This window comes from Stegodyphus dumicola, chromosome 2 (assembly GCF_044657685.1).
Source record: "Stegodyphus dumicola isolate Sdum_Otavi_A_Nest chromosome 2, ASM4465768v1".
NCBI classification, from domain to species: Eukaryota; Metazoa; Arthropoda; class Arachnida; order Araneae; family Eresidae; genus Stegodyphus; species Stegodyphus dumicola.
The window spans coordinates 259,256,366-259,268,855 of NC_140769.1; the positions used below are offsets into that span (position 1 = coordinate 259,256,366).

Below are 12,490 nucleotides of genomic sequence, written 5' to 3' on the forward strand. Positions count from 1 at the left end.
AGAAACTGAACTATGAAAATAAATACGAATTTACTTACACGAGTATCATTTGGAATTCTTGTTTCTTCTATATGAGGAATCAGCATATCTGGTCTTGACAGACTAAGTCCATTCATGGCAGCAATAAGCATAGGACCCATTGCTTGTGCATCATCATTTTTTGTTAATTCTAAAGTTCTAGGAGACATAAAATTAGCCTGCACATCGGTGAGAACTGAACTTCTTGGAGGAGAAGACCGGCTTGAAATATATGCAGATTCATGACTGGTGGATACTTGATGTGTTGATTCAGTCAATTGGCTTACAGTACTATCAATCATGGTTGGCTGAGGATTATAATTTTGATATGTATGAATAGGTAAGCTGTTTCGAGTACCAACTTTGTGTGAGGAAGCAATAGTTTGATGAGGAACAGCACTTGAAGTGACTATTTTAGCACATCCAACAGATGTTGGTTCATAAAGCTTAGCTCGAATTGATTCTGCTAAATTTTGCTGGTTGAAATTTACTGGATAAGAGGTAACTATTTGAAATTTGGGATTCAAATTTTGATTTTGAGACATAGGATTGGATCCAAAACCCACATTCTTGTGAAGTATAACATCAGGACTAGATGGGGGAGGTAACACCTGCAAAGTTTAGAAAAATCTTAAAACATAAATTAAAAAGCTTATCAAAGCAAAAATAAACACATAAAAATAATGCACAATAAGAAGTTTCCAAAGTTAAAATATGAAAGAATATTTTTAATATATGTATTTTAAATTATGTCCAAAGGGTAATTTTTTAACGTTTTGTGTGTTACCTTTATTGATTAAATATCATGTTCTTTGCACTTAAACCATAACATTCAGTTCAACAGCAATGTCAGAAAATAATTTTAAAATGAGCATATCTTTAAAATTTTCGATTCACAGTTCCATGTGCTGGAGATAAAAAGGTTCCCACCTCCCTGGTAGAGTGTTGACATTGCTCGCTTTTAAATCGTTGAGTTTTTTAATAAAAAATTTGTTAAAAGTTTTATAAAATATGAAAACGATTATAAAACAAATTCCAAATTTGGGCTTTCAGATGCCCATATTTGCAATAGGATTACATCATTCAAAATTTGGATGGCTCTAGGTACCATTGTTTTATCACAATGCGAGAAACATACATACATTTATGCAGATACTTCATTATTTAATTTCTTCAAATATAATACAGAGTGATAGTATTTGGTGGCAACGATTTGAAAAGTGAAACAGCTTTTAAGTTTTCAAAGCAAAATCGCAAAATGAAAAAAAATAGTCCTTTAGAGACAAAGCCCCTTTGGACTAAAAATGAAGAGAATTAAAAAAAACTCTGAATCTGGTAAGCATTAAGACATTAATTTTGTTTTAATTTTCTCCAGCATATTTTGTTTTGACTCCATGAGTGAGAGAAGATGCCATGTGACTGTAAAAATGTCAAGTAAGGCAAAACTTCTTTTGTCTGTAACTAGAGCAAGGAGGTGCTAAACAACTACTAGATCTTAACATTAATCTGTTACACTAAATGTTCTGTGGTGTGGAAAAGAAGATTCCTTATTATTTAGCGAGAGACATACTCAATTTTCCATACACACACACACACACACATATATATATATTATTAAAAAATCTGCTTTTTAGAAAAAAAAATTGCTTTGGTCAAAAACATTATCTAACATTATTTTATAGATATAATTCAATTTCATAAATACCAAAAATTTTTAAGTAAAATTTAAAAAATATATACTATCTCTTTGATGCTTTGTTAATATGGTAGTTTCAGCATACTAATAAAATTTTATGCAGTATTAGTAACGGAATAGTTTTATAAATTATTCCTAATCCCTTAATAAAGTTCCACTAGTGAAACCATGTATACAGAACCCTAAACGAAGATCTAAAGTTGAAGAAATGCATGGAAAAAAGTAAATAAAATGAAGCCCAGGTCATGTGAAGAAAATGAAGTCTTGGCATTGAGCAATAGAATTTTTCATCACAGAGAAATGAATTCCTCCAAACAACTAGAATTGTAAGCGGCACACCCATGATATATGCATCATATTCTGGACCTGTGAGTAAGCTAAAAAAAGTTCTCTGACTAATCAGGAATGTGTGATTGTCAGGTGATGATTATGTCAAATTACATATATAGGAAAGAGCTGAAGAGATTCCTCGGTCAGCAAAAAATCATGAATGTGAAGTCTTAGTGGAAATTTTACTAGCAATATTTATTAGTACAGTCAAAAGTCGTTAATTCGGACACCCATAATTCGGAATGATCTATAATCCAGACCTCAAAACTAAAAACTTTCTGCGCATGCGCCGCGTTGACACATGCGCATAGGCTTTTGCGCGTGCGCGTAAGACCTTTTACGACTGCGCATATGAGTGTGCGCAAGTGCAGAATACGTTTTCGCGTGCGCGTTTTATGTATAATGGACGTATAAGCTAAAATTATCTAATTATCTATTTCAGTTAATGTTGATGATTGCGTTGTTCCTTAATTTTCGAATTGGATCCGGCTTATTATTTTTTGCAGACTGTAAGAGCAATTTTATAACAGTAAGCTTAAACTTTCGATTATATCAAATAGAATTTCCGATATATATTTGTTAATATGTAAAGGATCTAAAGCGAAAGTATGTTTTGAAATCCGAAATCTGTTTATCAATTTCACGCTGCTCGGCGGGGGGAACGCCGGGACGTAATGAATTGGAAGTTGATCTGTCAACACTATCCTTATCTTCAGCGCAGATGTTTTTATTTTATTTGGCTTATAATTTCTTTACCAAATGTAGTATTTCATCTCGATATGCTCCGTCTTTGATATGATTTAAAACAAGTTCCTCGTCATTATAATTCGCTTCCGATAGCGAAGAAAAGTGACAGAGGTTATTGAAAACGAAAAAATTTCGATTGACAAGTTAGTCGGTGTTCTCGACACAGCAATTATAGGACTTGAACAGCGGAACTTTGTAACTGAACAAGAAATTATGTCTGTTTAATAGAATTAAAGAGAAAGTATTATCACATGAAACGAAGCAAAACTTAAACAACTTACATTGAAAGAAATGTTTAATAAAGTAAACAAATAAATATTAAGCTTTTTCTTTTTGCAAATTTTGATACCCTTTAGTTAATAATTGTTCTTTATTTCATAAATTACGGTTTCATATTTTTAATTTTAGAATTTCTGCATGCCATCTTACGAGATTTAAACTGATGATCTATAATCCGGAAAAATCGATAATCCGGAATCGCCGAAGTCCCGACGAGTCCGGATTAACGACTTTTGACTGTATATACAAAATTTATGAAAATACTGATCACAAATATAAATCTTCACAATGAATTTACATTGTCTCATGGATAGCTAGACTTCTGCATAGTTTATTAGACAGACATTTTTGTATAATTTACCTAACAAGAAAATTCACATAAAAACTTATTTTGGATTTATTTAAGTAAAAACAATCTGGCAGCATTTGCTCCAATAATCAGTTTTGACGCTGCCTTCAGGAACCAAACTAATACCTGTTGCTTACAATTTAGAGAGAAAAATTGAAATCTTTGAAAATCTAGTTTACTGGGAAAATAAGTATTATCTACTAATTGCAGTGCAGATAAATATTTTATCAGGCACTTATGTATTATCCAGTTGACCATAAAAGCTGGTGGAAACCCTGCTAATCTTTAATATAGAATTCCTGAAGGAGCTGATGCTTCCTTTGTAAGTCATCAGTATTCAATCTGCTTCATAAAAACTGATTTTCATTGATTTCTGCTATTTATTAGGCCCTTCGATTTTACCAGAAGCCCTGTTTAGAAACTTTATGAGGATAAACTTCCTGCAGGTAACTGTTTCAATCTATTACTGTTTCATTGGTTCTATTTAGCTGATTATATTATGCCCATTAATATACATTTTGAATAGTAGGATCCTATAAATTTGAAAACAATGCATTGCTTGTTGTTTCGCAGAAGGCACTTTCCAAATTTTATTATTATTTTTTCAAAAATGCAAGGGGGAAAAATACAGGAGTAAAAGTTAATTTATATCTTTTTAAATTAAAAAAAAAGACTTATCGAAAATCAATTGGGGTTACATCAAATGAATAGATGTTATTAGTCATTATGCTTTTCCATATTTGGTGCTAAATCATGCTGTTTGGCAACAGTTTCAAGGTCGATGGTATAATACCCAAGTATTTTTTATTATACTGCAAACAAAGCACAACTATACATGTATTATTAAGTGAAAGGTTAGCCTTAATAATACATGTATTATTAAGTTAAAGGTTAACCTTAATAATTTTCAAAGCCAAAACAATGCACATTGAAATCCAATATTAGAACTTTATTAAGAAACTAAATAATAAAAAAAATCAATGTATGATGACATTAATAAAAATAATCATTAGAATAAAGTATATGTTTAAAAGATAAGCATACTGGATTGTTTCTTGTAAGGTCAGGTGTACTTGAACTTGACCTCTGCTTGTATGGATATGGAGGTGGAGGTTTGAATTGATACATCACATGGGCATTCAAGATTCGTTCTGCACTAAAGTCTCCAGCTACTGCTTGGGATGCTAAATCTGGTGAACTGTACGTATGAACAGGTGGGTGTAAATTAGGTGCAGAAAAGTGCTCTTGGTTCCTAAACATAAGAAGGTACGAATATTATTCTAACATAAGACTTTTATAAACATTAGAAGATGAATATATTGAAAACAAACAAAAAATTGAAAAATAAGCCAAATTTAGCAAAATATGCTTCAATGCAATTTTAAATTCAATGATTCAACAAGGTGCCTAGTTTTTCTAGAGCACAATATGCCTATGCTCAAGAAAATTTAGGTACCTTGTTGAGTTTGGCTTCTGCTGTATGGTTTACTTATTATGAATTGCTCATAAATAATATGACATTGAGAAAAGACCTTATTTCTGTCTATCACTAAAGACACTGCAGGAAATAAAACAAACAAACAAACAAACAAAAAAAAAAAAAAAAAAAAAAAAAAAAAAAAAAACACTTTCAGATTAATTATGTTCTTTATTTTTGTTATTTTTTAATTTTAACAAAAGTTGTAAAGTTATTCCTACAAAGTTAAGTAGTGGAATTATTTTTATTTTCATAAATACAGCCAATTTCAAGTTGAACTTAAGTAAATAACTGAAATTCAGTTTTAATTGCATAGTTTCTAAAATGAAAGGCATAAACGTGTTTTCATATTTCATTTCACATTGTGTTTTCATTTTATTATATTAAAGAAATCAAATAATCTATTTCTCTTCAGTTAAAAATATACTAAGGAAACTGTTTCTTTATTTCCCATCTAGTAAAAAACCTATAACATCATTGCTACAACATGTATTGATGGTTTCTGACATCTTAACAGTTAGAAATCATTTCTGATTTCAATAAAGAAATCAAATGAAAACTTGAAAACAAATGAAAAGTCCAGTTTAAAGAAAAATGAAGTACTTTAAAGAATGTAAAGCATCAGGGCCTTATCATCAGATTTTAATATCTGAAACTAATCTCATAATTGCTTCTCCTAAACATTTTTATTATGTTCCAAATTCTTATTTATACAGTATATGTGCCCCATTACTTTCAAATGCCTGATTTACCCCAAAACGGTATGGCTCTGTGTTGTACAGATTCATTTAGATTATATTAATAACTTTTTGAAAGTATGCATTGTAAAATATGGTATCTTCATATTATTTAAATTAAATAAAAAACTGATTTGTGTTTATATTAAAGGAGAAAGACAGCAAGAGTGACTATACCTCATGTTACCTCATATTTACATCAAAACACATTTTACGAATCCTCATCTTTGCTCTGAAAAATTGTATTAAAATAATTCCAAATGCCTCTTTCATTGTATGTTTGCAGAAATTTGTAGATAGCAAAAAAATCTTCATTGATTTTCCTCGCGCTTCTATAAAGTTCATACATCTCTGGTATTTTTCTCGAAGATAATCGCTTCATTCTTAATAATAATTTTAAAATTTATTTTTTCAGTTATTATATATTAATTATTACTGCTAGCATTCAAGTCAGTATACAATAAGTTTTTACTCTCTAAATGTGTTGATTAAATAAAGGAACTTGCGAAATTCAACAAATGAGGGGGAAAAAAGTATTAAGAAATATAGTTATTATAAACATTGCAAGCCAAAGAATATTTTTTGAAATATTTCTATTTTGAAAGAGGGGGGAGGTGGTGCTAAATTAAGAAATAAAATTAAATTTTTAATAAGATATACAGTCAAAAGTCGTTAATCCGGACTCGTCGGGACTTTGGAGATTCCGGATTATCGATTTTTCCGGATTATAGATCATCAGCTTAAATCTCGTAAGATGGCATGCAGAAATTCTAAAATTAAAAATATGAAACCGTAATTTATGAAATAAAGAACAATTATTAACTAAAGGGTATCAAAATTTGCAAAAAGAAAAAGCTTAATATTTATTTGTTTACTTTATTAAACATTTCTTTCAATGTAAGTTGTTTAAGTTTTGCTTCGTTTCATGTGATAATACTTTCTCTTTAATTCTATTAAACAGACATAATTTCTTGTTCAGTTACAAAGTTCCGCTGTTCAAGTCCTATAATTGCTGTGTCGAGAACACCGACTAACTTGTCAATCGAAATTTTTTCGTTTTCAATAACCTCTGTCACTTTTCTTCGCTATCGGAAGTGAATTATAATGACGAGGAACTTGTTTTAAATCATATCAAAGACGGAGCATATCGAGATGAAATACTACATTTGGTAAAGAAATTATAAGCCAAATAAAATAAAAACATCTGCGCTGAAGATAAGGATAGTGTTGACAGATCAACTTCCAATTCATTACGTCCCGGCGTTCCCCCCGCCGAGCAGCGTGAAATTGATAAACAGATTTCGGATTTCAAAACATACTTTCGCTTTAGATCCTTTACATATTAACAAATATACATCGGAAATTCTATTTGATATAATCGAAAGTTTAAGCTTACTTTTATAAAATTGCTCTTACAGTCTGCAAAAAATAATAAGCCGGATCCAATTCGAAAATTAAGGAACAACGCAATCATCAACATTAACTGAAATAGATAATTAGATAATTTTAGCTTATACGTCCATTATACATAAAACGTGCACGCGAAAACGTATTCTGCACTTGCGCACACTCATATGCGCAGTCGTAAAAGGTCTTACGCGCACGCGCAAAAGCCTATGCGCATGTGTCAACGCGGCGCATACGCAGAAAGTTTTTAGTTTTGAGGTCCGGATTATAGATCATTCCGAATTATGGGTGTCCGAATTAACGACTTTTGACTGTAATAAGAATTCATATTTTTAATACAATTAAAAATTTTTGGGAAAAAAAATTAACTGTCTTTAAATATTAAATTCTAAAGAATGAAAACAAAATTATGTAGTTTCTGGACAGCTTATACTCAAAAGTATTTAGCAATGTATTACAGTTAGAAAATGACCATATGATCACTTTTGCATCATATATATTGTAATACGTTCTGCATTTTCTGTACACTTTAGTTTACAGTTATGTAACTTTAATAGGGTGAGATACAACCTCAGTAAGATGAGAAAATTTCAAATGATTATATACAATATTTTCAATTATTTAAAAATTTTGAATATTATGGAAGTATTTTAATACCCTGAAAAGTTTACCTTACTGTATCATTAAAACATTGTTGTAGTTACCTGCTCTCTAAAATAGGAGTTCATCACTCTAAAAATTTAAAAAGTAATCCAGTGTTGCATGACATCCATTTACATCTTTAGTGACATTATATTCATGGTACTTTATTATGCTGTATTCATGTCACTCTATGGCTTTATATTAAAGACAAAATGAGTAGTTACATGAATGTCACAGTGTGACCTCACAACAATATCATAGTGTAATTTCACAACAACGTTGCAGCGCGACTATGCATCCATGTCACAGTGTGACTTGATAACTATGTCATAATGTGACTTCGCAAAAAGTGGACATTAAGCCATTCCTACAATGTTACTGCGACACGTTTGCAATGTTGCAGCGATGTGCAGTGCTGTTGGGGATGCTAATAGCATATATTAATATTTTATAATGTTTTTTTTTTTTTAAGTTTATACTTCACTTGTTCCATTTTTAAATTAGGAAGAGTTTTGAGAAAATGGGCAATACCTTTTAAAACTTTTACTTGATTAATAATTTTTTTTTTAAAAAAAATTACAAAGTTAAAACATAACACCTGCCAATATGAATCAATTTATAATACATATCCTAAAAGTATGCAGGTAAACCTCATTTTATTAAGTTTTTCTCCCTTACAAATAAAAAGTTCTGCAGCAATTCAGCATCAAACCAAACAACATTCAATTACTTTGCATAACATTCTGGTAATTAATGTAACACTTTTTCACTATTATTACATTATTAACTTTAACCTGTCTTTTTTCCCCTTCAGCAAGATAACAGAAGAAACTAGTGAATGCAATAAAATGATTACACTGCAAAAGTATTATACATTACTATACTGTTCAAATACATAATATATTATAAATGAATAACTTTTCAAATTTTTAATATGAATATATTACAGTTTAAAAAAATCTTTTCAATAAATCCTGCACATACAGTTGAACTTTGCCTTAAATGAGAGCATGAGTTTTTTTCAGATGTCTTAACCACATCTTTTCTACTTGGTACATAAAAAAACAATTAAGTCTTAGTAAAGTTCAGAATTAGTTTTTGATCCTTTTTATCTTTCATTCCCATATTTCATTTATATCCCTTTTTATTTTTTTCATTTTTCCTCATCATTGCTGTAGATATAAACCAAAAACTAACATGGATAAACTGATTGCAATCTACAACAAAATATCCCTTGAAAATGATGCTCTTCAATTTTCTTCATATTCATTGTAAATCTAAACTGAAAACTAAAACCTCAGAAAACTAGCAGGAATAAATTTATTGCAATTATCAATAAAAGAAGATTTGGAAATGATACTAATACCGCCAAGAACTGAAGACCACATGTGAAGCATTATTGTGCTGTCATATTTAAAACTCCAGACAGACAGTAAGGCAAATATGTACTTTGCTTCAAATTTTTTCTGCATAATTACCCGTGTATGAAATGCTGCTCTTGGCATTTGACTTGGTCTGGTTTGCAAAGTCTTGAGGGCTATCTACCTAAGGGAAGGGATGTCTTTGTGAAGGACTTTTTAAAGGGAAACTGACTCTTATACACGTTACACATGGGGAAAACAAAGATAACGCCTGTGCAGCCAGCCCATTGACAAGATTTGAACTTCACACTAAACTACCAGTATTCAGCGACTTTACCACTTGGCCGCTGGTGGGCTTACAATGGATGAATGTGGTCAAATGATAGCTGGGAGAAAATGAACACGAGAATACATTATGTTATTCATATGGATATTCCTTTAGGGTAAAAAAAAGTGATGCATGTGGCAAACTAATCTGTAAGAATGGTAGATCAAGGTTCTATTATATATTAATATAAGGTGAACAGACAGTTGTAGGATCACTCTAAGGTATTCAGTGACTAACACCATGTTATTTTTTTTAAAAAAAGACTAGTATTTAAAATTCTCCATTACCAAAAGTATCCAATTTGATGAATTTTTCCTTACAATAACAATGATTTCATAAATTTCATATAATTGTAATATACCACGTTCATAAAAGTCTTTACCCAGCTTTTACTTTCACATCTATTAGCTGCAGACATATATTTTCCAGATACAAAAATTTTTAAATAATGCAAATGCTCACATTTTGGCATTTCTAAGTAAATAAATAAAAAAATTTTATAAAAATTATTAAATCTAACTTTAATAATTTTAAGATTTAAAGCTGAATGTGATTAACCCCAGGAAAAACAGATTGAACACTAAGGCTGAAAATAAAGCAAAAAACCTAATCATATGGTAAGCTGGGTTTTTAAATGCGAAGTTCTAAAAAGAAATGAAAACGTCCTATTCAAGCAAATGCAAAAATGATAAAAAAGCAAAATAAAACTTGCCTTTTTTCGACCTTATTACGTATAGTGTAAAAACAACTTTACATACATTAGAAAACAAAATATGCGATTTACTTTACCAGAACATTTACTTTATTAAGGAAAGCACATCATTTTTTTAAAGTTTATTTGTTTTGAGCAAAACATGTCAGGGATATCTGCTTAATAGAAGAGATGTCTTTGTGGGCTACTTTCAAAGGGAAACTGGCTCGCTTTCACATTATACATACAGAAAACAATGAAAATGTCCAATGCAGAACTCAGTCAAACTACTACTGTCAACAGTCTTACTCACTCAGAAGGACAGCAGGAACCAAATATGCAATATCTGGAGGTATGTCTGGTATGTATACTAATTAATCAAAAATATGCTTTTGCATAACAAAACATACGAGGCGTATTCGGAAACTAAGTACCATTTTGAAAAAAAAAAAGAAAAATAGTTAAACAATTTTTTCGAATCCAATTTTATTTTTACATGAAAATACATGTCTTAACTATTTTTCAACATAGTTTCCGCCAATGATCAAACCCTTGTCATAGCGGGTGACCAGTTTTTGTATACCATCGTCAAAGAAACTTCCCGCCAGTTTCGATAACCATGACTCCACAGCATTTTTCGTGTCATCGTCAGATCCAAAGCGCTTCCCATCAAGCTCACGCTTTATGTGCAGGAACAAGTGATAGTCGGACGGCGCCATGTCCAGGCTGTATGGCGGGTGATTGAACTGCTCCCAATGAAACTGTCGAATTAACGATTGAGTGACACCAGCAGTATAGGGCCGAGCATTGTCATGGAGCAACACAATTCCTTTACTGAGCATTCCTCTTCGCTTGTTTTGAATGGCACGCCTTAGTTTTGTTAAAGTCTCACAATATTGTGCCACATTAATGGTTTCACCTCTGGGAAGTAATTCAGTAAGCAAAACGCCTTTCCTATCCCAGAAGACAGTGCACATGATTTTTTGTGATGACATTGTCACTTTGAACTTTTGTTTTTTCGGAGAATGAGTGCGTCTTCACTCCATCGATTGTTGTTTCGATTCTGATGTGAAATGACACACCCAAGTTTCATCACCTGTCACAATTTGGTTTAAAAAGTTTTCTCCCTCATCACTGTACCGCGTGAGAAATGTCAGGCCACTACCAAGTCGCTTTGTTTTGTGAACATCAGTGAGCATTTTTGGAACCCATTGGGAATACAGTTTGCGATAATTCAAGCGGTCAGACACAATTTCGAACAAAACAGTACGTGAAATTTGTGGAAATGCCTCTGAAAGAGTTGTCATTGTGAAGCGTCTGTTCTCATGAATTGCTTCATCAATTTTCCTTACCAAATCATCGGTGACAACAGAAGGCCGACCACTCCGAGCTTCGGCGTGGATATTTGTTCGACCTGCATTAAACATTCTTACCCACTTTCTCACCATTCCATCACTTATCGCGTATTCACCATAAACTTCTGTCACTTGACGATGAATTTCAGCCGGTTTAACATTCCTCGCGTTCAAAAATTTAATCACAGCACGAACCTCACAGTCAGCGGGAGAACTAATTGCCTTAAACATTTTGAATGTGCACAGCAAACTGAAAACACAACATAGAGCAACCAAAATGGCGACAATTGAAAGTCAGTGAACAAGAAAGACTAGTGCGCATGCGCGGGACGCCTACCACAGCGCTGCAACGGCGCTAGAATGAAATGGTACTTAGTTTCCGAATACGCTACGTATTTATCAATGAAAGTATGCAGACAAAAACTATTTTTAATAAACATACATTTACATACCTGATTAAAACATTAGAATCAGCCACATTTATATTTTTACTAAGTTCATTTATGTCCAAATGAGATAAATCAGCATAGTGTTTATACTGACTGTACGACTGAACAGGTGTGATATTTTGTTCTGTATAAAGATGAGAGACATCAACCTGACTTCCACTTGAAATGATGCGAGGCTGAACTGAATGACTAGATGACATGTCACTTGTGCTGCAACTACAAAAATGAAACATATTTGTGAGCAGAGAATATGTTAAATAACAACATATATTCATGCATATGAGAAATTATGCAAAATGAAAACAAATGATTAACCTGTATCTAGATATGTAACACAAGGCATTAAAATTTTTAGTTATTGCAATAATGGTGTAAATGCTTAAAAAATATGTAAATTAGATATACTGTCATAAAACAATGGCATGAAGTAATAAGAATTAGATTTATTGCTTTTACAAAACAGTTTGCTGGGAAGTTACAGTTAAATTTTAAAAATCTGGTTCACCGACGTCAAATGGTAATTGATTTAAAATTAGCTATTTGGCAGGTATTTTAGAAATTGAAATAAACTAAAGATCTTACATATCTTAGAATGGCAATATTTGCCTAGCTGGATTATAAATA

General features: G+C 31.5%; 1 protein-coding gene across 4 annotated transcripts in view; it reads right to left on the minus strand.

Annotated features, from left to right (window-relative positions):
- Positions 1 to 12,490, minus strand: part of Pez (protein tyrosine phosphatase non-receptor pez) — a 61,283-nt gene that overhangs the window by 18,022 nt on the left and 30,771 nt on the right. For all 4 annotated transcript variants that reach the window (XM_035352359.2, XM_035352356.2, XM_035352357.2 and 1 more), the window contains exons 14-16: positions 11,870 to 12,082; positions 4,464 to 4,671; positions 39 to 629 (exon numbers count right to left, since the gene is read on the minus strand). In XM_035352359.2, coding sequence (XP_035208250.1) covers positions 39 to 629; positions 4,464 to 4,671; positions 11,870 to 12,082 — 1,012 coding nt within the window. The remainder of the gene's footprint in view (positions 1 to 38; positions 630 to 4,463; positions 4,672 to 11,869; positions 12,083 to 12,490) is intronic.